The 26531-nt window shown below is 44.7% G+C and overlaps 1 protein-coding gene across 1 annotated transcript in view; it reads left to right on the top strand.

The window, feature by feature from the left end:
- CDK5RAP3 (CDK5 regulatory subunit associated protein 3) overlaps positions 1-25659 on the top strand; it is a 69592-nt gene extending 43933 nt beyond the window's left edge. Inside the window, exons 11-14 of the mRNA XM_078645572.1 lie at positions 2423-2511; positions 11815-12020; positions 16543-16714; positions 22199-25659. Of these exons, the coding sequence (XP_078501698.1) occupies positions 2423-2511; positions 11815-12020; positions 16543-16714; positions 22199-22264 (533 nt within the window). The 3' untranslated portion in view covers positions 22265-25659. The remainder of the gene's footprint in view (positions 1-2422; positions 2512-11814; positions 12021-16542; positions 16715-22198) is intronic.
- The last annotated feature ends 872 nt before the right edge of the window (positions 25660-26531 follow it).

The following is a 26531-nucleotide window of genomic DNA, read 5'->3' as shown; positions in this document are numbered from 1 at the left end:
CCAGTTGTCCCTAATGTTCCTCAGGTGGATGTGTACCCCTCTAGACCTTCACCTCCAGAGGACACAACAGCATTTAATCAGCTGCTATACAGAGCTGCGCAATACCATGGGGTTACCTTACATACAGACCCAGTGGAAGAGGATTTCCTAATGAACACTTATGACACGTCACAAAGGGCCACCTCTAACTTACCTATGCTAAAACGGGTCATTAAGCATGCACCCGAAGTTTTTAAAGATTCTGTTAGGGCTAGAGTTTTCAACCCAAGGATCGAGAAAAAATACAAAGCTGCCCCTGTGGGCCCAGCTTATATTAAAGGCCCTGTTCCCTTAGATTCACAAGTAGTCTCCAACACTAGGAAAAGAGACAATTCTCAGACATCAGGAGATTCTCCACACCCTGATAATGAGTCTAAACTCTTGGACGCCTCTGGCAAAAGAACAGCGTCCCAAGCTGCTAACATATGGCGTATTGCCAACACTCAAGCTTTGTTATCCAGGTACGATAGGGCATATTACGATGAGTTAGAGACCTTATTACAACACCTTCCAGACAAATATAAAAACAGGGCCAATTACCTTATACAAGAAGGAAAAATAATCACTAACACTTCCATTCGCTGTGCTCTGGATGCAGCAGACACCGCTTCTAGAGCAGTCAACACAAGTGTCCTTCTGTGTTGGCATGCTTAGCTACGCATTTCTGGGTTTAAACCAGAAGTAAAAACTTCTATTCTAAACCAACCATTCGATCAGGAACACCTATTTGGGCCTAACGTCGACTCATCACTAGAAAAAATTAAAAAGGTCACAGACACAGCCAAATCCATGGGAGCAATGCAATCGCAAGCTCCCAGATGTTCCTTTTGTCGCTCCTTCTACAAGCGCACCTCCAGAGGATACTCCTCTGACAACCCCTCCACCTCTTATAAGGCTCCAACCCTGTCTACATTCACCAGAGGTTACCAGAAAGGTGGATACAGAGGCAACAATAACAAAGGTAGAGGCAAGACCATAATACCAGATCTGCCGCCACACCTACCCAATGAGTTCCCTCCGCTCCCCCCAGACCATTCCACTCCGGTCGTGGGAAAAATACAGCATTTCCTTCCTGTCTGGAACAACATCACCACAGACAGCTGGGTGAGACAAATTGTTCAGTCAGGTTACTGTCTAGAACTTACCTCTGCCCCCCCCAGCATACCACCCAAACAGCTTCAATTGCAGTTAGAACATTTATCGCTCCTCAAGCAGGAAGTAATCTCACTCCTGCAGAAGGGGGCAATAGAACCAGTTCCCCTGCACCAACAAAACACAGGAGTTTACTCTCTGTATTTTCTAATTCCAAAATAGGACGGCTACCTAAGACCTATTCTAGAACTGAGAGCCCTAAACCTGTACATACAATCAGACCATTTCCACATGGTCACACTGCACAGGTTCTTCCTCTTCTTTGACTTCTTTGCCACTTTAGATCTCAAGGACGCCTACTTTCATATTTGTATTCACGCATCTCACAGGAGATACCTCAGGTTTGTAGTGGATGTCAACACTACCAATTCAAAGTACTCCCATTCGGAGTCACCACAGCATCCAGAGTATTCATCAAGTGCCTGGCGGTAGTTGCAGCTCATCTCAGAAGACAACACATTCACGTCTTCCCATATCTCGACGACTGGCTAATAAAAGCCAGCTCATACAGTCAGTGTGTACATCACACTCACACCACTATTCAACTACTCACCAACTTAGGGTTCACAGTAAATCACGCAAAGTCTCATCTGCAACCGTCCCACATACAACAATGCCTAGGTGCTGAAAAAAGCACCATGAAGTGGCCAGCGTAGGCCACGTCATAGCACTTTTTTGTTTTGGGAGGGTCAGGACAATAAATGTAGCATGGAGGGGGGCGAAGAAACTCGGCGTCGGCTCAACATCCTGTGATTCTGGGCTTTCAGTGACTTTCAGCCATGCTGAACAGCAGATGTGCTGCTAGACAACATGACTAAAAGAAATTCACATTGACAAGGCCAATTGCTTGGGCATTGCTGAGACCTATTGGCTTTGCCAGTGCTTGTTATTACAGAGCCAATGGATGAGAGGCCTTTTCCCCTGCTGGCATTAGAGCCCATGGCAGTTGTACTAAGCGACTGGTGCTTCTAGTGATGACAAGACCAGGGTAGTGTGCTTTCCTGGTGATTGACTTCACACACAGATTTGCGGGTTCAATCAGTCATGAGTCTTAAGGTTTTATGGCACTTCATATTCCTGATGAGCGCAGTTTTATTGGAGTTCGGTCAATCTCCAGTGTGTTGGCCACCTGAAGTTCACTTTCATATTACTAATTCAATGTTACTCTTACTTCCTCAATCCTCATTGTCTTTCCCGTCTCAATCCTTTCTATACTCCTGCCCTCTTGTAGACCCAGATGGTGTGGCTCGTGGCCCTGATGCTCTGACTATACTGCAAAACCCAGCAACGCGCAGTCAGTTTATCGACGAGCTCCTGGAGGTAAGTGATGATCACGGGGTAGAATGTGACAGTGGCTTTCAAACGCTAAAGTGTATCTCAGAAGAGGACATTTTATACACTCCATGTTATTTCCCATAATAATCATAACAAATATAAAATGACCTGGGGTGGAGACATTTTATAGTGTTGGGGAGTCTTTGATATCCTCAGCGAGGAAGAAACCGAAAAGTGTCTCATGACTTGATTTAATCCACAGTATATCCTTGTCCCATCTCTTGTCCGGATGACGATAGTTGGAAGCCAAGAGATGGAAGTCGATAGAGGTAAGTAAGAGGAACAGAAGAGGAATACAAATTGACCAAAGAAAGGAAAAGACAAGAAGTGTGGAGTAGAAGATAAAAAAAGGTACTTCACAAGCCTTGGTAGCACATAATTTCCGTACTTCTGAACAGGGGTTACCAAAGTTTCAACATCAGACCTAGCAAAGTGCTTCTAAATACCATACAAGTGAGGGTCCTGGCCCTCCCTCTTACTCCTGCTTCCACTGTCCTAACAGTACAAAAACAATGGTTTTGTTGCTGCCTTAATACTGTGTCTCTGTCTGAAACTGTACCTACAAGTGCTTTGTATTCAGTATCATGTTCTTTGCTGCATCAAGCAACTACCCTGAACTCATTGAAACTGTTAGTGGCATCCCACATTCCTTTATTCATGATAACACACTTCACAGATTAAAAACAGTGAGCTCAACAATATATTATTAAGTTAACTCTAAGATGGGTGATATATTTCTGCACATTTAAACACTTCTGGTGCTTTCAACAGGACATAGACATGGCTATAGTACAAATCCTAGGAAGATCTTTGTAGGTAGTATGGTACCAGTTACCAGTATCCTGCATCCTCTTCCAACTGGTCACCATGTTTTATGGGGTTAGAGACCATGTGTGTCTCATCATAATAAATTCAGAATAGAACGTAGCTATATTTCAGATCGCTGCAAAACACCAACTTGTTGTCTGAAATTGAACTTGCCCTTGGAATACTCCATTTTCTTGTCATTTCCGTTTCTTTTTTTCTATTCGCTTTTGATTCTAGGATACTTCACCACACACCATTCATAGTTGCCTGGTTTGCGCAGGTTTTTGGTGTGCGTGAGTTCCCTGCCTAGCGCCTTTAAAAAAAACATGTTTTGAACTTTTTTGGTCTGGTCTTTGAGACAGCCTAAGATGGGCTTTTGCTCAGTGTGCTTCATCCACTGGTCTGTTAAATTGTCATCCTGATATTTGCTTCAGCTCAACATGCAACATGAGGCAGTGGGTCAGTGTGCTTTTCCCATTGACTTCCTTCACTTTCAGTGACTGAACAAAGCCTGCGCACATTGTTCACATCCGCCTAAAAATAGTACCTTTCTCTTCAGAGACAAAGGCGATTCAGAAAATACTTATTCACATTTAATTACCATGAATTACCAGCTATTTATTTTGCTTTCAGTATTGGTGCCTAGTTAAATGGCAATTTATTTTCGGCTGATTTTATAAAGTTGCTAAAAAAGTCTTTAAGTGACATTTTAACATATAGCTTCACAAGATTTAAGTCATTGGTTGGGTAATGATTTATTCTTGTCTCATTCAGACAAAATAATAATAATAAATTGCACGGCACAGATGAAAGGCTGCTATGTAAAAAAAAAGTCACCACAGAACAGGAAAGCCACGGATATTTACAGATTAAGCACAGGATGGAACATAGCTCAATTAGGAAAGCTGCGGGCTAGCCACTGTTGCCCATCAGGACATTTCTGAAAACTTAATCTGGGATCAAACCTATGCTAACCGAAATGTACAAATTCCTATTGAGCCGTGCGGCATGTGCGAAAACACCTGGACAGAAGAGGGAGACTGAGCTGGTGCAAACTTTAAACTTTGACCCCATAAGAATGGACCTCTGTATATCAATGGGCGAAAGTGTCTACACCCAGCGCAACTTTTAAAGAAACGGTTCTACGAGTAACATCATACTGGTGTCACACCTCAGAGAGACTCCATGCATGGGATAATTCTAGATCTAAAGAGTGTTGGCAAGGTAGCGAAGGGACAGGCATGCTTTGACACCTGAGATGGCTCTACCCTAAGCTTACAAAATATGACATTGATTCAATGTCTGAACATAAGTTGTTGGGACCAGCATACATGCTTTAAGGGATGGCTGACAGTCTTTCATATCCACTCAAGCCATCAAGGGAAAAACTAGTTATGGTGTTATTGGTTACGGCAAAACATGTCATTCCGGCTGCATGCGGAGCGGCTAAGATACCGGACTACAGGGCATGGCTACACAAGGTGTGGGTGATAATCTGTGTGGAAAAAATTGCTATGACACTCGAGCATAAGGGTAAAGTGTTCGAAACATGGTGGAGACCTCATGTATCACTAATCCTAATGGAATTCAGGGAAATAATGTGATCCAAGTGTCTCAGGAGTATCAAAAATCTCTGCACAACCATAGGAACCTTTGTAAATAAAGATCATTGAAGGACTACATTAGCTTATTTTGGTTTGTTTGATACTGAGGGTGCCTTCACTATTGCTATTGAGGTGTACAGTGCATCAAAAACGTTTGTTTTTTTGGTCAACAACTTGGGTGTCTGCATAGATCAGAAACTAACAGTGGGAGAACATGTCGCCACAACTACGGGGGCATGTTTTCACACATTCGTTCTATTTAGAAGAATCTTCCCCTTCTTATCCTCTTCTACGCGGAAAACTCTGATCCAGGCATTAGTGTTAAGTCAACTAAACACAAAAAGGTCCCAGGGGTATGTTTAAGACCCTGACTGCTAAACCCCCTGATTAGAATTGACACCAACCTCAATTAGCAGTGAGTCCACACAAATTTAAAACCAATATAATCATGTACCCGAATAAACAACAAAACAATAGGGAAAAGTTTAACAAAAACGAGTTCCCATCAGTCCACCATCGAGACCGCCCTTCATCTGGGATCTCTTGTATATATGTATCACATTCAGGGGTAAACACACCTGTCTTGGCAGATGATATACCAATGCACAGGGGTGTCCCAAAACAATTAAGCAGATGTGAAGAAATGGCGTGCCTAGTGGGGAACTGAGTAGCAGTGCTTAGAAAAATGTGTATTGTGAAAACAGAAAAGAGAAGGAGGCTCTAAAATTAGGTCGTGATCGGGGAAAACAACAATTTTAATATACACCCTCACACTCCTAAATCAGTAAAAACAGTGCAAATTAGTAGAATTTTCCCATTTCTGTTTTTATAAGAAACGGGTCACCCTTATTGGTTTTCACAAAACCAAGTCCTTTATTGAGAACCAGTTCTTCGGTGTGCGTAAGAACGTGTTTACTCAGATTTATCACGAGGCTGATGTTCCTGCCTGTTCCTGCGGAATCTTCTTGCCGTTTCTCAAGTCCATTGTTACTGGAGAAAGATTCCAACGGACTTGGCCTTGTTGTTGGGTTCTCCGTCGGCCTCTCGGACGTCCAAAACCCTGTCCTAAAAAAGGCTGCTGGTTAAAGTCAGGGTATGTTGTTGTGGTCCAAAAGGACCTGACGGAGGAAAAGTAGGTGGGCCCCAAGGTGATGGTTGCCACCAAGGTGGAATCGGAGGTTGGCTATAGTAGGGATTATAACCCCTTCGATTTCTCCTGTTGTTACCTCGCCCTCTCGCGCCACCCTTATTACTACCTTGGTTGGAAGAGTCAGAGTCAGTAGATGTCTCATCAGAATTTGACGTACCATATGTCGATCCTCCTGTCCGGCCATTGTTGTTAAAAGCCGCCGGTACGTAATTATCACCTGTATACGGATATATGGTCTCAGCAGAAAACTTGGCCAAGTCTTTCTTAAATTTTTCAAGTTTATTGAACAGGATAGAGTCCCTAAGTTCTTTGCTGGTTTTATTTCCTTCCTCCTGTCCTTTGCTGAACATCTTACCAGACAGAGTTGTCCTGATCTGGCCCTCTAAAGTTTGAATTTCGACCAATATTTCATCAGCTCATTAGAACTACACTTCCCGACAGCAGTAGTGCGTTGGGACGTAATCACGCGCCGGGCACGTTTGTACACGCCCAACGCCCAATGCGGAAGCAGGACATGCATTTATCTCCCTCCGGTGCACCGAGTCGGTTCCTCCCCACGATAGAGCTTTGAGGGACGACCGGTGTACCGACGGAGAGGTAAGTTCGACTCACAATCATTAAGGAGTGCAGACCGTGTATGTTGGGACTATCTCTGGTCTCGGCTTTTTGAGTTTTAGTTTGTTGGTTGCTGCTTTCGAGTCACAGGACCGATAACAATTTGCAACAATACATTCCCATAAGCGGCGAATGTAACCAGGTGGTGTCTCTTGACATCGGCAGGCAAATGCGGCGCCGCTACTGGCGTATGTTAAGACTAGTTAGATGCGGAATGTATTTAGGTGTATATATACATCTTTTTTGTCGTTTTCTTTATAGTGCGGTGCATCCACTACCTTGGTCGAAATTCAAACTTTAGAGGGCCAGATCAGGACAACTCTGTCTGGTAAGATGTTCAGCAAAGGACAGGAGGAAGGAAATAAAACCAGCAAAGAACTTAGGGACTCTATCCTGTTCAATAAACTTTAAAAATTTAAGAAAGACTTGGCCAAGTTTTCTGCTGAGACTATATATCCGTATACAGGTGATAATTACGTACCGGCGGCTTTTAACAACAATGGCCGGACAGGAGGATCGACATATGGTACGTCAAATTCTGATGAGACATCTACTGACTCTGACTCTTCCAACCAAGGTAGTAATAAGGGTGGCGCGAGAGGGCGAGGTAACAACAGGAGAAATCGAAGGGGTTATAATCCCTACTATAGCCAACCTCCGATTCCACCTTGGTGGCAACCATCACCTTGGGGCCCACCTACTTTTCCTCCGTCAGGTCCTTTTGGACCACAACAACCATACCCTGACTTTAACCAGCAGCCTTTTTTAGGACAGGGTTTTGGACGTCCGAGAGGCCGACGGAGAACCCAACAACAAGGCCAAGTCCGTTGGAATCTTTCTCCAGCAACAATGGACTTGAGAAACGGCAAGAAGATTCCGCAGGAACAGGCAGGAACGTCAGCCTCGTGATAAATCTGAGTAAACACGTTCTTACGCACACCGAAGAACTGGTTCTCAATAAAGGACTTGGTTTTGTGAAAACCAATAAGGGTGACCCGTTTCTTATAAAAACAGAAATGGGAAAATTCTACTAATTTGCACTGTTTTTACTGATTTAGGAGTGTGAGGGTGTATATTAAAATTGTTGTTTTCCCCGATCACGACCTAATTTTAGAGCCTCCTTCTCTTTTCTGTTTTCACAATACACATTTTTCTAAGCACTGCTACTCAGTTCCCCACTAGGCACGCCATTTCTTCACATCTGCTTAATTGTTTTGGGACACCCCTGTGCATTGGTATATCATCTGCCAAGACAGGTGTGTTTACCCCTGAATGTGATACATATATACAAGAGATCCCAGATGATGAAGGGCGGTCTCGATGGTGGACTGATGGGAACTCGTTTTTGTTAAACTTTTCCCTATTGTTTTGTTGTTTATTCGGGTACATGATTATATTGGTTTTATATTTGTGTGGACTCACTGCTAATTAGTGTTAAGTCACCTGGACTACTGCAGTGCCCTACTGATCTCAGCCAATGAAGTCTCCTTAAATAAATTGCAGGTAGTCCAAAACACTGCAGCCCACCTAGTTGCCAATGCCACTTCAAGAACGGCCTCCCTACCCCTTTTACAACATATGCATTGGCTCCCAGTGCGGAAGCGGATTAAATTCAAGATCTGCTGTATTGTTTAAAAATCTCTGTATTACGTGCGTCCCAGCTACCTATTAGATACATTTGTAAGGGACCTGCCTTCCAGGTCCCTTCCGTCAGGGTCAAAATCATTACTTTACACCCGATGATGTAAAAAAGCTTGCTTGGGTGGTAGATCTTTTTCCCACCTTGCCCCCCTCTACTGGAACCAACTCTCCATTCATTTACGTGAATGCCCTGACTACCTCAAATTTAGAAAGCTGCTAAAAACCTCTTTGTTCTGATCTGTGTCTTCCTGGATGACGGTAGCAGTCACAGCACGGAGATACCCCTGCTGCAGTAGTTCGGGCGCTTTATAAGTTAATAAATATCAAATATCAATATCAAAGCCATTACTTAGCTCCTGTTACTGAAGAGTAGGGCAGGGATAGTTGGGTTGTAAGGGTGGAGGGCCGAATACTTTTGTGGTTATTTGTTTGAATTTTCTGTGTCACCCTGCCAGCCTGAAGATGTAGGCAGGGCTATGTTTGCAATCAAAAATTCAAATAAAGAGAACTTTTTCATAAAAAAAAGTCATTAGTAAAAAAGCTGCTTCAGTGAAATGTTGTTACAATTTTAACACAAGCATATAAAAACCACACTTAGAACAAGGAATGTTTTCATGTTTTTTTTTTCTTTTTGTGCCATATGCTTGCAATCAAAAATTAAAAAGCAAACTTTGCTCCACTTGCTAAAGCCAGATCTATTGACTTTTCCAGTGCTTATGTTTTCGTGCTGCTGTCCCGCTTCATTCTATGTATTTTGGCAAGTGTGTCACGTTGACCGCCACTGCATTGTTGGAAGGGAGTGGGCTGCGACTCAGGTGGTTTTATAGGTCTTGCCTAGTGCACCGCGTGTGCGCTGCTGTAGGAGAGGGCCTCTTGTAATCACTGCAGACATTCAGAAAGCTTTCTGAAAGCTTGTGCGTCTGCTTGTCAAATTCTATTTGCCTGTGCGTGTGGCTTTCAAAACTTGAGAGCCCGCAATTGGCCAAAGGCGGGTGCATGTCCCGCCTTCTCTCACAACGTTGACTCCCATGGCATAGGGGTCTTGGGAGCGAGCAGCGGCCTGCAGTGTGCCAGCTGCATTCCTCAAATTGCTTGAAGCGTGCGCGTGAACCACTCGCGGGCTTTATATTTTTCTTAGAGCTTTTCGGAACTGTTGGTGCTGACCTTTATTCAGCACTGCTCCCCGGAGCGCAGTCCCTATACTCTTTTATGCTCTTCACCCTCTGGGTGTGTGGAAAAGCATGCAGCCTAAATATATTTGGTGGGTGTGCAGAAGTTCATGGCCGTACGTCCCACCTCTGCAGCTCTTTGTGCTGGGTTTACAAGTAAGGACGTCCCCTTTGTCTCCCTAAAGCAGCACGCTGTGCCTCTCGCATGCACTGTGAGGGTGGCACGGCCCATTCCGTGAGTTGGAGGAGGGGGTTGGTAATATTTTTCCTCGTGACTAGGCAGCGCCTCCTCAGTGCCACAAACACAGGGCGGCCTGTCTCTGGTTCCTGTCTGCTGCCCTCTGCTGAGCAGGTTTCGAGGCCAGAAGCAGCGCGGGCCTCCTACGGGGCCACAGGGCGACCTGCGGAGCGCTCCACAAAGCAAGGCCTCTCCACGGTATCCCTTCCGCAGGGCCCCGGCAGAGCACCCCTCAACTAGGGGCCGTGGACGCGCCATCACCTGTCTAGGTAGCCCACGGGTGCGCCACAGTGCACCCCACTGTCTTTCAGTCATGTGGTACAACCCGCACCCAAAGAGAGGGACTAGGAAGGGCAGGCTTGACAAAGAGCACAAGGAGACTGCGTCCATAAGCTAATGATTGAATCTCCGTTTCCAGCTTCTCTCCTCTTCTATTCTTCTCGACCCGTATGTCTCCCTCCCTCCCTTCTTTCCATCTTCCGATTCCTCGTCTTTCCTCTCTGTTTTCTTCTCCTCCTCTTGCCACTCTCCTCACCGTCCGAGCACCAGGAAGAAACCTGTGTAAATCAGTGAAAAGTGCAAACTGATCTAACCCAGAAACCTCTGCAAATCAAAGCTCGGATGTTGAAATTGTTGATCCGAGTTCAAAGATTACATTGTATTTGTTGATGGTTCATAAAACTATACAAATGTCATGAAACGCTACTTATAAAGATGTCCTTCCTAACATCAAACCTATTTGGTTCTATGCTGCACACTTAAAAAAGCTTCCCTTATTATATTCCTTATGCCACGTGTTAAAAAAAATAGCGGCTCCTAATACGCCCTAAGGTGATAACCCTTGTCAGACAAATCAAGACTTGAATGGATAAAGAAAAAAACAACCTCTACTGAACATAAAGCAGCCAATCCGATCTCTCCCTCTATAGTGCAAAGACACACACAGGAGTCTGTTGTAACGAGGTCGGTAAAACACAAGGTCTTTGAGAATAAGGGCCCACAGAACTTGCATTCCCTTATCAAACCTTCCACTTGGGAACCTCAGATCTTCTGTTGCCATGCTGGCCAGCATCCCTAGAGTTAAGAAAGCGCACATTGGCGGTAGCTCCCTGGCTATCTAGCACCTAATCTCTGGAACTCCCTCCCTCTCTGAGTCCATCTTCCTGTCCTCGTAGCGCTAAAAAGACACAAGTCACTATTCTCCTCTGCATTAACCAAGATTTAATTCTGTTTCCTGAGGCAAGCATGTATTCCTTAATCAGACTGCATGACCCAGTGTGTAGTAATTGTATAGCTCTTCAATCCGTAACAGCACAGCACCCATCCCTGTATGGTTAAACACTTATAAGGTCCCACAGGTGAGACCTATTGGCTATGCCAATGCTTGTGCTTTCTTTGTGGCCCTCCCGGACTTCTTTTTTTTTTTTTTTTTACTTTACTGAAATGCCCCTTGTACCTCCTTCCTACTGCTTTATGTTCTGTTCCCACAGACATTTTGCCCCCTGCCACTGCTGCGCTGTTTTGTTTTTCAGTTGAGTGCAGGTTGTGAAATGTCCTGCTGCTGAATGGTAGCCTGAAGGCTGCATACCTTCTTTTCTCTATTCTTCTTCTGTTCATCTTACCTCTCTGGGTTTTTACCTGATGTCATCTGGACAAGATTAGATATAAGGTTATACTATGGATTAAATAAAGAAATGAAAACATATTTTTGGCCTCAGTTGAGAAAATCAAAGGCGTCATAATACTATAAAATGACTCCATCCCAGGGTCTTTTTTATTTGTTAAAAGCCAACACGATTCTCTTCCGGGGTCTTAAACAGCTTCCACTACTCAATTGCATAAGTGGTAAATGTCTGGTTGTATACAGCCCCCCACAACTTGATGGCATAAGTGGTTCACGTCTAGGGCCATAGACTGTCTCCTGTTCTTAACGGGGTAAGTGATTGACTACTTGATGGTTGATGCAGTCAGAATCTGTGTTGTAAAATGACAATAAGAATGGGATAAAGAGATGCAGTGTGAGTGAGAGTGATTTCTCAAATCTTGATATTCACTCTTCATTAGCTCGAGGTCTTCCTGTCGCAGCGGCTCGCAGAGATGAAGGAAGAAGCTGATGTGGTGTCCGTCAGCCAGTTTCAGCTTGCCCCCAATATCCTTCAAGGTCAGACGACTGAGAGTGTAACCGCCATGGCCTGCCTGGTGAAGGATCTCATCGGCCGCTTGACGGGCCTGAGGATGCAGCATCTCTTTATGATTCTCGCTTCCCCCAGGTGAGGAGGATGTGAAGGTGCATCAGGTGGTAACTGGGCACCTAATCAATGACTAATACTGATATGAATTAGCTCTGATAAGTCTTGGTAATTTGTCTAAATTAAAACACACTGAAGACAATTTTGCTGTCTTGTACACACTGCATAGAGATGGCCATAATTCCTACCATTCCCACAGGGGCTGGGTGGCTATATCACTCTTGAGTAGACTCCATATTGTATTCTGTGATTGCTTCACCATGATTCCTGGGATTGGGGCCTGTATCGCTTGAGGGTGGATCAAATATAGTATATACAGCTTGCTTAACCATGTCTCCAGGGGTTGGTGGTGAGGGTCTGTAACAGTCTTTTGTGGACTCGTATAATGTTCTCGTGTTGCTTAAACATGCGCCCAGTGATTGGGGGCCTTTATCTCTCTTGGGTGGACTCCATGTAGTGCCTCCAAGGGATTGGGCTTTTATTGCTTTTGGGTCCATATAGTATTCTCTGGTTGTTTAATGAGGCCTGCAGGGGACGGGCCTGCATGGACTCCATATTGTAGTATCTCGTTTTAATTAACCATGTCTTTAGGTTTTAGGCCAGTGTCGCACATAGGTGTACTCCACATATTTTTCTCTGGTCACTTATCCTACCCCCAGTGAGGAGCCTCTGTCACAACTGGGTAGTGCACATTGTAGATCACTTATTGGAACCCACTTATCTTTATGGAGCATGGTAAGTATCTGCCTTCACGACTGCATCTGCTCTGCCGTTCTAGGTTACACTTCCTTCTGAAGCACATCAATGACGGCCACCATATTTGGAGGACGTCTCCAATCCAAGCACACGTCAACAAACACCTCCATGTAAAACAATCTACAGACAATATCCTTTTCAACCATGCATTCTAAAAAGTGTGCCCAGAAACAGGATTCAAATAGGAGCACATTACGATCCCCATCAAATGTATGAAGTGCTATGCACATGATACAGAACATGCAGTGCTAGGGGTTACTGGTTCTAAACGCAAGATTCCGAGATTTCTCAACAGTGCTATCTTTGAGGAGTTTTCTTTAGAACACCTCTAATCCTCAAATCTGCAACTCTGATTAAAGACAGCCTTAAGCATAGCCACCCTGCTGTGGCGTGCCATTGACCCCTCCTTTGAACAGGAATATTTACCTTTACCAGTAACCTACTGCTAAAAAAAACTTTTGGACCCTTCCCTTACCGGTAACTATAAAACACTCTCCCGATGTAGTCTGTAATCGAAATCGAGCTCCTGCCTCGGTTAATATCAGTTCTGATTCTGTCTGTGTTGTAGTATGATCACTGTACAAAGGGCCGGTGATGCTGTATGTCCATTTGAACATCAACTAGTGTAACAAATGACTACAGGACCATCCTCAAAGCCATGAACGACATTGCTGTTTGACTGCCTTTTTACTCCTTTGGGTCCTACCAAGCTACAAACGAACTTTCTGAATCTAACCACTCTATGGATGCTAGATGGAATCCTGTAGTCTGTCCAGTACTTATCAGCGTTGATGCCAAAGGTGGCAGCTTGAGCGTCTCAATATATCAATCCTCCAATCACGTTCAACTGCACCTCAAAGTAACAACAAGCAAGGACATTTCACATCTAATGAAATAACCGGCGACAGAGATACACGCCGAATGGGGAGATTGTGTTCAACGAAGAAACGATAGACAAGAAAATCGAAGAAAAGATTGCATATGCTAAGCGAGTCTGGACGCTACATCGGCCGAGAAGACCCACCACACTGATTATATTTATAAAAAAACACCCCACAAAAGAGATCGAAAATCTCACAGATTTATTCTGTTTATGGTCCTGAAGAGAATCCCACGATTTCAAGGGATTCGAAACGCGTCGACCCTTTTGTGTTTTTGTTTGTGGTGTAACATTGTGTTTTGTAAACCTCCCTTCCTGGATTGTTTTTCCAAATATCATTAGGCCAATCTCTGTAAGAAATAATCTAAAAAGAAGTCAAGTAGTAGATGGCCTAATCACCCTTTGGTGATTATAAGAATTGACTATCAATTTTTCAAAAAACCCTGGACTGAGGAAACAAGTCAGATTCAGGGATTTTATTCCTCACTTTTCCTGTTTTCACACCAACTATTACTTTTTTCCTAAACACTCACTGGTATGAATGATTTTGCTTGCATGTTTGAATGATTGATTTGGCTGTATGTGTGTTGAACGAATAGTACGCCACTGCATTGTGTGCACATCCTTCCTGACACTCCTGTGTAAATATTCACAAATCTATTCCTTAAATTGTATTTAGTGTAGATAGGTAGTCCTAACCAAAAAAAAAAAACTCCCCCTTTTTGTATATCAATTGTGGACGCTTTCAATGAAAAGTTAAATTTTTCCAAATAAAATGACAACTTTAAATAAAAAAAAATAAAAAAAATTTGAGATACATTTCTAGACTGAAAGAGTGGTCTATTCAGGTGAGACTACAGAACTCAACTGGAACTTTCTCTGTGAGAAATATTGTGCAGTATTGGCATTTGTGTTGTTACTTATTGCTATAATTGAAAGCTGCATGACTGAACTATCTAAAATTGATCTGGTTTCCCTCTACAAAGTCACTGACTAAAGCTGGGTAGTAACTCTAGCAATACATGAGATCTTGCGTTTCACGGATCTGGATCCAAAAAGAAAAAATACAGTTTTCCTTTCGACACTTGGTGTTTCTGCTGAGCGCGTTTTGCATAAAATATATAATGACCATCTGCCATTTGTGTTGATCCTAGTGAAGTGATGAGTGGACTGTGGAATCACTTCATTAGCCAGCCTCAAACTAAGGGGACTACCTAAAAGCAACAATAATTCACCACTAATCCTTTATGGGGTCCGGAGTAGCGAGCTACTCAACAAAAAAGCGCTTTGACACCTCTTCAGGGGTAGTAAGCATAAGATACAATACAATGTGTCCATATAGAAACTTGTTGCACAGCAAATCATTTCTTGATCTGCAAACCCATATATTCTAAAAGAAACCCTTTTCTCTCTGTCCTCAAAAATATTCCTCAAGGCTAGTTTTCCACATTTGATGAAAAACCTGAAATCACTCACTTTCACAAATGAGGCTTATCTTATTGTACATTGCTGATGTTCTTATTTCTCCACATCTGCAATTAAATGCTCAGTGTCTTACAACCCCCTTATGTTATTCACTCACAGTTAACACCTGTGAGTCTTAAGGCTGCCATCCAAGACACTGACACAATACATGAAGCATCAGTCCTGCGAATAAATCTATTTCCTGTTGTTAATGCACAATACCTATGGCAACATGGTACCCTGCAGCGCACAATTAACTATATAAAGTTATATATGTGCAAGTCTACTACTCTGCTAATTATTTCAACGTTGTGTTCCATCATGCACATCTAGCGCAGGAGGCAGAGAGCCATGGAAGACTAGTCGCCTTTAAACAGAATGCATGTTTTGTAATGTAGTAATCTCACTGTTTGTATGCTAACCATGCAGATGAAGGTTTAAAGTGAGATGCTCAATAGGGTGTGTACCCCGGATGTCTGGTGTGCTAGTAATCCTGTGGTGTTACATTTATGTACCCAAACCTCTCTTACTCCAGTCTCAACCCCTCATGCTGCTTACATAATCAGTGTACGTGTCAGCTGAAGTTTTTTGTGTGAAAGCTCAATTCACACTTTGGAAACAAAACATCAAACTGCAATGGCCTTCGCTCACACGTGCCTGTGTAGTGGGGTTGGATAAGGGTGCACGGCCCATGATGTGCATAGCCGTCTTAAATGCCACTCGGGATGCTTGATTACCTGATCAATGCAGATGAACACCTTGACAATGTCAAGAGTTTTCAGTGCCAGGCTCAACCTACACATGCTTCTGTTATTGTTGAATGTTGAACCAGAAAGATTGGTACTTGTATACTAACAATGGACAGTTGGAAATAATAAAAGAATTTGTTTAGCGGCTCCCTGGCTGAACTGGCCTCGCTCAAGAAAATCTTGTTTTAAATAAATAATAATCTCTCTATTTTTCTGCTGTATGTTGGGGGATCTGGAGTAAATGAATGCGTTCTCAGTTCATTATTGAAAGGCCTTCTATGAAGTGTTTGAATTAAAAAGAGTAGGAAATGTTCTGGATTAAGTCATTTACAGGGACAAGGCATCTTTGTGGCAGGAAACTTATTTAGTTCTGCTGAGTGCTGGCACGTGCTCCTATCTGTTTGCGCTGACCATGAATACACTTCGCCAACCTACAATTTTAGCGAGATCAATCAATCACGTGTTTGTTAAGCGATACTACTCACCCGTGAGGTTCTCAAGGCGCTGGGGGAGGGGGGTTTCACAGGTTCGAGTCCATCAAGGAGGGGGTCTGTTCTGAGATCATTCTGGATAAAGTGTAATTTCCAGAGGGTGTGAATGAACCCAATCTGTGCCTGGATTAAGATGGAGAAGTACATGCAAATAAGAGCATCTTGACACGAGTGGCTCTTTCTTTCATTTTCTCAACTTGTAGGTACGTAGACCGGGTGTGTGAGCGCCTACGACAGCGGCTCAAACAGGCAGAACTTCTGGAGGTGAAGAAGGAGCTAATGGTGCAGCGAAGGCAAGAGGCACTACAAGAGCAAGCGACGTTGGAGCCGAGACTGGACCTCCTGGTACAGAGGACCAAAGAACTCCAGAGACTGGTAGGTGTTGGGTATGAGCTGGACGCTTCTGATGTTAACATAGGATCTCACCTCTATACTTTCTCCTCAGCCCCCCGCCCTCCATTCCTTAGATTGCACATATAAGAGATCCCTGTGGCCTAAGCGTGGACTCTTTTTGCATGGGCTTTGGGCTATTTAGGCAGTTGTGGGTGTAGGCAATGGCCTGGCCTGTAACTTTGTTTAGCATCAACTATTTGCTGTGAATTATTCCACCATCTAGTAGTTTAGTTCAGAAAATGATCTTGGTTTTTTTTTGGGCGTCAAGCAGAGCCAATATGACTCTTAATGGGGTTAAACTGAAGCCTATAATGTCAAACCATGAATCCACCTTCTTCCGATTCAGTTTTTCCTGATGGGCAAAAGAAACGAAAAAGCCAAAATTGCCCAGGAATATCGAATGTTGCCAACACAAAGGTGGCTTAGTCTGCCTTAAACACAGCACAGGTTCATAACAGGATAGGTAGGCTTAATTGAGGGAATGCCTGCAAAGACTTTTGTGAGACTCATGCTGATGGTACTAGACTAATGGAGACAGGGAGAACTTGCTGTCTGCTGGGACAAGGTAATTCAGTAGGAAGGGAGTTATTACACACAAGGGAGTGCCTGAAATCTGGAATGAGAAATACAGTAACAGGGCTGAAGAAGATAGAGGACTGGTTATTAAAGAATGGTCTGGAACTAGGCAATGCTTCTCAACGACCGAACCAGAAAGACAAAGTAAATACTGTACAACAAAGAACAGAAAGGCAATAAGAAAGGACAAGCAGAAGGACACTAGACCAACTACCTTAAATGATAGTTTGAATACTCTTTGCAAAATGTTCTGTCTGTAGCCGAATACACCTAACAATAAGGCAAGGACCAGGTAATCTCACAGAGTCTTGGAAAGCACCCAGCAGCTTCTATGAAGAGCACCGATTAAATCTCTGTCCCGGATCAGATTGATTACTAACATCGTAGCGCTAACGTGTGTATTGAAACTACATTGCTGCAAGGGTTTTTTAACCTGACTATTTTTAAACAGTTATTTTAAAATTGTTGTTACCCCTGCCACTTGGCGCGCTGACTCCCCGGTCCACCGCAGCAAATTGATGCTGTTTGTTGTGGAGGGAGGAATAGCGCTTGCACTTCCTGGTTGTTCCTCGGCGGGCGGCCATCTTTCGAGGGTGACGGTCTAGTCTCCCCTCCCTCCCTGACTACATAAGGGCTCTGCACTCGCGCGCTCGACCAGATTGATTACTAACATCGTAGCGCTAACGTGTGTATTGAAACTACATTGCTGCAAGGGTTTTTTAACCTGACTATTTTTAAACTGTTATTTTAAAATTGTTGTTACCCCTGCCACTTGGCGCGCTGACTCCCCGGTCCACCGCAGCAAATTGATTCGCTTTGCTTACATTCGGTCCTCCCCACTACTACAAATGCCCGCTGTAAAATATGTGACTGGTGTTTATCCCTCCCTAACCCAGGCAAACATTCCTCTATGTATAAAAAGAAAATGTTTCTCCTGAACTGTCGGTCCCTGCCAAAGCACCACACTGAACTGGCGATATTGATAGAGGAGCTCAACCCTGAAGCCCTTTTTCTAACCGAGACATGGCTTCAGCTAGAAAATGATCCAGCTTCAGTGTGGGCCACTCTTCAAGGCTACACCCTTAAGCGACTGGACCGCCAGACAGGTAGAGGCGGAGGATTGGCCATCATCTATAGAGATAATTATAGATGCTGTGTCACTTCCTCTACCACACCAGCCTGTGAGAGCTTACATTTCATTCTTGAATTCTCCCCCACCGTCACCTTTTCCGGTATTTTAGCCTACCGACCACCTGGTTCCCTCGGCGACTTCGTCACTAACATGACGGATATAGCTGCTAATTTAGTGCTTACCTCGGCAAATCTTACTTTGCTGGGCGACCTGAATCTGCATTTAGACGATCCGCTTGATGTAGCAGCTAATAGCCTCCGTTTAAACCTCCAGGCCATCGACTTGTCCCAAAAGGGTTTCCATCCGACACATAACAAGGGACACCTCTTAGATCACGTCTACAGTAATCTAGACAGTCTATTGGTCGAGGTACCTATACCACTGCCCTGGACCGATCACTTTTTAATACCTCTTACATGGTCCATAAGCACTCCCTCCACCTCACAAATTCATGATAAATATTGGGGCAGGAAATGGAGCTCTCTTCCGCTTCCTAAATGGGAACAGGCCCTTATCGAACAGCCACCCCGGAAGACGATTAATTCCAATACAGCCGCTCTCAACTTTGATAATTGGATCTCCAGCACCCTTGATCAAGTTCTTCCGAAGGGTTCTTTGCAAGTAATAAAAAGATCTAAAGTTGCTCCCTGGTATTCTCCCGCCCTTAGAATTTTGAAACAAGCCTGCCGCAAATCGGAGAGAGCCTGGAGAAAAGAACGTTCTCAATTGAAGAAAACTGAGTATAGAGCCGTAATAAAGCACTACAAAAATGAAATAAAATCTGCACAAGCTGAGTTCTACGGAACCAAAATGAATCTTGCCGCGAACTCCCCTAGGGAAATCTTTAGAATTGCGAAATCCCTAATTTCCCCTCCCTCTGAGCTCCTGTCATCGGATGGCGCACAGGCCCGTTGTGATAACTTAGCCACTTTCTTCTTTCAGAAGATTCAGGCCATTTATTCCCTATTCTCTACAGGTAGTGATGATACGGGTTTCACCCCCACAACAGATTCTGACCTGCCCATCTCCTGTTCACTGGACACCATTCCATTTCTTGACTCTAGTACATTAGATAAAATGATCCCTAAAGTCATCTCGGGATCTTCTAATGACCCAGCACCTACGCAGACTCTAGTTAAGGTGATTGATACCATCCGCCCGTTCATCTTGGATGTCCTCAATGCCTCTATCACCTCCAACTCCGTTCCAGCTCCATGGAAGTGTGCGATGGTCAGGGCTCTGCTGAAAAAGCCGAACCTGGATCAGAACAATTTTCACCCCATCTCTCTGCTTCCTTGGATGAGCAAACTGCTGGAGAGACATGTCAACAAGATCTTAGTGGATTATTTAGAATCCAATAATCTACTACGCGTCTCTCAGACGGGGTTCCGCCCTCAGCACGGCACTGAAACTGCCCTTTTGGCAGTGACGGAGGCAGCGAGAGCTATACTGGACCGGGGAGGAAAAACAGCCATCATACTCCTCGACCTTAGTGCCGCGTTCGACACAGTTAACCATGCCACACTATTACATCGTTTGAAGGGCATGGGTGTGTCGGGCGCGGCCCTGGCATGGCTGACTTCCTTCCTGGACGGGCGATTCTTCCAGGTGTTCGAGGGCGAGGTGGTATCTTCCAAGCATCCGCTCAGCTGTGGGGTCCCCCAGGGCTCCTCCCTAAGCCCCACCCTTTTTAACGTTTATATGCAACCTCTAGAGAAGATAGTCCACCCTTTTGGTGTGCGTATTGTCACCTACGCCGACGACACCCAATTGGTGGTCTCCCTGGACCACACGGAGGGGTCGTCTAACACCCTGGGCCCTTGTCTAGAGGCTGTCACTAAGTGGATGCAATCCTCCCACCTCAAACTCAACGGGGAGAAGACTGAGATCATGTTATTGGGCAACCCCTCCTTGACCACCTTGGCTTCCATCTGGCCCACATGTCTCAGATCTCCCCCTCGCCCCAAACCTCAGATAAAGAGCCTGGGAATCTGGCTTGACAAAGCGCTGGATTTCTCGGTCCAAGCTACCAAAACTGCCTCCACATGTGTTGGGCTAATGAAAATGCTCCGCAAGGTGCTCCCTCTGCTCCCATTCCAGGCGAGAAGGGTCATGGTGCAGGCCCTGATACTTTCTCGCCTGGATTATGGAAATGCCCTATATTTAGGAGCCCCGGCGGTAGTGACCCAATAGGCTGCAAATCACGCAAAACTGTGCCGCCCGACTACTGTTTAACATTCCTCGCTGGCAATCAGCGAGGAATGCACTAAAAGAACTCCATTTGCTCCCTGTGGTTGCCAGAGCGCAGTTTAAGGCCATGTGCATTTTGCACAAATCTTTCCACCGAACTGGCCCTGCCGTTCTGTTTCCCTTAGTGGTGCCTTATACGCCATCTAGGGCTCTTCGCTCTGGTACACTGCATTTGGCAACCACAACTAAAATCAACAAAGCCCGATGGGGCGGCCGCTCCTTTGCCCACACGGCTGCGAGGCTCTGGAACTCTCTCCCTCTAGCTCTGAGAGAGAATAACAACCGAATGCTATTCAGGAAAGCTCTGAAAACTCACTTGTTTGCAAAAGCGTGTTGACGTACCCGGTAGCCCGCCACAGTAATCAGTCTAAAGCGCTGCGAGGCCCCCGGGTAGTTACGTGCTATACAAGTGCAATTTTTCATTACATTTCATTTCCAGAGGTACCAAGCCTTGGAACTCATTGGTATCCTCAGGTGAAAATAAGTAAAGATTTCAGCATAAACAAAAGAGACGGCAGTGCATCAGGATGGAGTAAAGCAAGGTGTGCAGTGCCCTGGAAAGTGCTCTTATGTCAACCGGTCCTGTAGGTAGCATGGCAGACTCCTGACAGCTGTGAGCTGAAGGCTGCAGAGGTGGTAAGCTTAAAGATTCAAGCAGGGCACAGAGAAGGACTGTGGAATAACAGCTTGGTCAGTGGGGAATACAGAGAAAATGGAGGGACAGATGCAGTCTATAAGATGTAAAGCCATGGAATAATTTAGGGAACACGGTTATCTGCAGAATTCTTCTGCCATTGAGAAATTCCGAGAAAAGGTAAGATGAAATGAGTCACCAGGCTGCAGTTTGACAAAGAAACAGGTTCAAGGGCCCTCGAGAAAGAAGTTGATTTTTTGAAATGAGAACTTGAACTCTACTTTACCAATGTCTGCTAGTGGGACAAAGCAGGTCTGCACCCTGACCCGCTGCATTCAGTTGCTATCCCCCATGTAGCCGGTACCCGCTGACAGTGGAGAGGAAGCCAGATCTAGGGGCTAAAGCAAGGTACTGCCTTATGCTAAAATTCTCGCAATTAAAAAGTTAGCTGACAGCCCCTAAGCAAGTAACAGGAGTAAATATTTGCCAGAAGATGCGAAAGTTTGGGTTTTAATCTACATTTCATGGCAGCTCCAGCCCACAGCCCCATGTTAAAGAATTGCTGATAGACTGACTGGTGGATGTAGTTTGCCCATTAGTGTTCTCTGGGTGAGGTCTCCCATTCTGATGCATGGTGTGGGTATGGGGCAAGCAGTATGCTGGTGTCTGTGTGGCTCCCTTCCTTCTGAGGTTCCATTTCTCCTCCCTTGTACATTTAGCTTCTTTCTCTATGGATTTGTTTCCCTATTTTCCCCTCTGCACCGTGACCCCCTTCCCAGTCTTGGGTTTTGTAAAGCCAGTTATGTTCCTTCTTCACTCATTTGCTTGTACATATTTCAATATTTGACTCAGATGCGTGTGTTTTTTTTTCCAGATCGAGGCGGATATCAGCAAAAAGTACAACAAGCGTCCTGTCAACCTCATGGGGACTAATCTCTGATCTCCCACAGCACAGCCCTTCGGCAGCCACGGCATCGCCCTATGATCCCCAAAAATCACAGGCCTTTGACTTCTAAGCCCTGCCCTTCCCTCGCTGTCCTCCTCCGTGCTGGATTCTCCCAGAGCACTTCCAAGTCACGGGCCAGAACTCTGGGCCCTGAATCTCCACATTCCTTTTCGGCGACCATTAGTACCATTTCCTTTGTGTCACCTATCACTGGCCTGTTGAGTTATCCCTTCAAAGCAATCCCCTACCTGTGACCTCCTATGAGTCTTGACCTTTGACCCACAGATTGCTACGCAGTGCATCACTTAGTGACCTCCCCAAAACATCACTTCCTTACCTCATTTGGGTAACTGCAAATGCACAAGTAGCTCAGTGGCCACAGGTTTATCATGCCGTATCTAAGTTCCCCCAACGCCCACATCTAGAAGACTGCAAGTTAAGGCTGGTTGTAGGGCCTCCTTAAAGTACTCTTTGGTTAACCAAAGCAACGCAGGTTGAGTTCAAAGGCGCAGTACTGGGGAAGACTGACATCAGTACGCACAACCAATATAGATTTAAAAGATGAAATTCAGAACAGCTCAGGCAAAAGGATTTATAACATATATTTTTAGCATTAAAATTGGGAATACTTATAATAAGTAGATGGTCATCAAGCATACCAATGAACGACTGTGGTGAATATTATTCATATGAAAGTCTATGGAAGTTCATTGATCTCTGTGAGGTGACTAACACGGTCCTGTTATTGGACTTCCAGTAGTGCACATTAAAGAACGCTGCATTGTCATGCATGACGTCAGCGAGAGGCCGAAGCTGGTAGGAAATGTTAAGTTTCAGGCCTAATTTTTTCACGGAGCAAAAATATCTCCTGTGAAGTTGGCTCCCAACGCTGAAAAGCTGTTCTTCGGAAGTGTTCATCAGATGACTATGACCTCCGCACACATCTTGGTCAGGCCACTAGTGATGTGCTGTGTTCAGCACCACCCTAGCCAGCAGGCCCAGTTTTGGGAAATGTGGCTTCCAGGCAATAGGAACTAATGCTGTTGGGGACCTCTCTGGCATCCTCTGGTACTGCAGTCTCCCCTGGTCCAGCTGCCAGGCACTACCTTCAAACATCAAGAATATGAATCTGCAAAGCAGCATTCCCCCAATGACCCATGAGATAAGGTTGAGGAGGTCTTCCTCAGCGTTGCTCAGCAACTGTGCCAACCCCTTGTTGCTTGAGGCAAGGTTGCTCAAGGATGGTTCAAGCTGGAAAAACACACTGAATGCTTCTCTTGGCAAACCTTGTTAATTGATCTGTACTGGTTTTAAAGCCTCAAGAGGCCCATGGTATTAATGTGCCCCTCCCCAGTAACTGCTTTTTGACCTGCTCTTAAATGCAAGAGTTGGTTGATGATGCTGTAAATCTCACAAATGATTTCTGTTGGTTGCGTCCGGAGGTGTATCTTTTAAACACAAACTTTTTACTGTGGAAATTGACAGTAGGTGGGGTCAATGTGACGTGTTGTGACATTGACCAGTCTGTTACGCATTAAAGTGTTGTTCTATAGGAGAGAAGTAACTCTCATCTATGTGTAACAAAACATTCTGTTGGATGTTTCTTGGGGAACACCCTCCCTTGAAGGAACTCTTGCCCATTTTTATTAAAACATAAACAGTAATACACATTGATAGAATATGAAGTACTAATTTTTAACAAAGGGACCTGTACCTGTACGAAAAATACTTCACCCACACCTAGGGGCCTATAACACGCCAGAGATGTGTCGGTCCCGCTATGCCAATTAGGATGCGCCCGCCACCCTGGCAGTCGCATCCTGCATATTATGGATTGTGGCGGTCGGTGCTGTCAGTAGCACCTCCCGCAATGCACAAAATGCATGTTGTGCATTGGCATGCACAACGTGATAGGCACCGCGTGGTGCCTGCCACCTTGTGTATGCCAACTAAGGGGGGTACCCTTGGTAACCCCCAACACCCTGGGGGCCCGCAACGGGCCCTCAACTTCAAAGACCGCATGCCTTTCCATGGCGGCATCGCCGCCATGGAAAGGACTATTCCCGCATGCATCATAAAATGGATGGCGGTGCCTGCAAGGCACCGCCACCATATTTTCTGCCTTTTCTGCCCGGCTGGCAATCCGACTGGCGGAAAAGCGGTGGAAGGTCTTTCCGCCAGCCGTGGTGCACCGGCGGGGGCGGTGGCGATCCGCCCGTGATCATAATAATCCACCCGTGATCGTAATAGGCCCCCTAGTTGGGATCATCAATTTATACTGGTCTGCCTTGTTGTGACAGCGGAGGAGACTAATAAGGGAAGAGCTAGTTTCTATCTAGTTACCTGATTTGTATCTACAGCTACAGAATATAAAATATATAGTATCTATAATATACAGTTGCCTTTAGCACAAATCTGTATTTAATATTACAGTAACCCTATCAATGTAATTTCCCCATGGTAGGGGATTATCAGTCTATCAGTAGATTTGTAGAGGGCTTCTTGTCACTCAGTGAGGGTATCCAAGCATCAAAATACCTTTTCAACCAAAAATGTAATTCATATAATTTTACAAGAATTATGGAGCAGCCACTTTCCCCTGTGAAGGTTGTTGGTGCACACATGCCCCTTGCTCACAGTGATTGCTGCTGTGCACATGTCTCTTGTCCGTACAGGTTGCAGATGTAAATTGGAGCCTTTTTTGTGTCTGTGACCTGTGATTAAAATATCAAATATCTCATACTGCCTTTCCCAGCAGTCACCTGAGCTGTCGTTGCAACAGGCTGGCGCCCATTGAGGCCTACAGCTGCTACATTGTGTTTGTTCCCATAGTGAGATATGGCCAACAATTGTCAGACTAGTGGTTAATCGAGCACCCTGTGGCATGCTGTTTTTAATGCAGTGCCAAAAGTGCAGGGATAGTGCCCATTACAGCATGTTGCTTTTATAGTGTGGTTCCACGTAACTGAGATCCAGGTAAACATTCACTGGGATTCGACAGAGCTGGTAAATTTCAGTCCCTTACCCCTACCACCTGCTTCCAACCCCTTTATCCTAAACATCATTCCAGAACTCTCTCGAGTCCCCATTTGTGATTTCTCATCTTTTAATATTGGTTCTCTCTCCTCTCCCAAGTACCATACTTTGGCTCTCCATGTCATTGCCCTGTGACCTACCAGAGTTCGGCTCCTACCGGTCCAAAGCATTCTGACCTGTGATCGTGACCATTCAGGATACCTTGATTAAGGCTCATAAGCTAATGGCGTAGGAAGCAGTAACACACCAAAGAATTATCCATCATTTGTGGGGGACGAGATGCCAGTGGACTGACTAGCGTGCTGCATCTGTAAAGAAAAAGATAATTTATTAAAGAATTATTATAAAATCAATATTTTCAAATGCTATGTGTTTTATAATCAGAACATGAAACGGAGACAGTGTGACTGTAGCGGTAATTAAATTGTGCTGTCTGATCCTAGGAGAGTGTGCCTCTGCTGCTCCAGTGTGTAGTTCTTGCATCTGTTGGGTATTAGTAGTCCGACTGTATTCTTATTGTTCTTCTGCTTCCTCCCCCTTTGCCTGACTGCTGATTGGATGATTGTGGGAAGCTGCATATGGAGTCTGGCATATTGCTTCCCGCCAGCCCAGTTAGGAAGAAATGCAGGCATTATTGTGCCTATATGTCTTTTATTGGGACTTGCTACCCATGGTAGATTCCGCCTGGTACGTATTAGTCTTTCATGGTGCTACTGACCTTAGTTGTATTGGTACTGTCTTTTCTACCTTCAGCAATTTATATGCTTTACCAAGATCACTGTGTGGTTGTACTGCATGTCTGGTACTGAGTGGTTTGACATGGTTCGCGAGGTGTGGTGTGTAGCCGTTTGTTCTCTAGTATGATGTATTCAGAGGCGTTATGGTTTGTGAGGTTTATTGTTTTATAGGGCGGTATGGTTTTTTTAATATGTGTTAAATTAGTATGGTATGTAGATGTGTGTTTGGTGTGTTGATGGTTAAGTAGCTATATATTTTGGTCTAGTGGTATGAGGTTGTTTTGGGTGGTTTAGCGCAATGTGATGTTTCGACAGGTCTGTGCTGTATTGTCTCATGCATCCATCATTTCTGACATACTGTCCCAAGTAGCATTGCTGTACTGTAATATATGTCCTCCCACAGTGCTTGGTGTTCTATCCAACCCTGCATGGTTGTGATGTTTTATTGTATTTGTAAATCTTCAGTTATTCAGTCTAAAATGTATTTT

Source organism: Lissotriton helveticus, chromosome 5_1 (genome assembly GCF_964261635.1).
Source record: "Lissotriton helveticus chromosome 5_1, aLisHel1.1, whole genome shotgun sequence".
NCBI lineage: Eukaryota > Metazoa > Chordata > Amphibia > Caudata > Salamandridae > Lissotriton > Lissotriton helveticus.
This window is presented reverse-complemented; position numbering and strand designations above follow the sequence as displayed.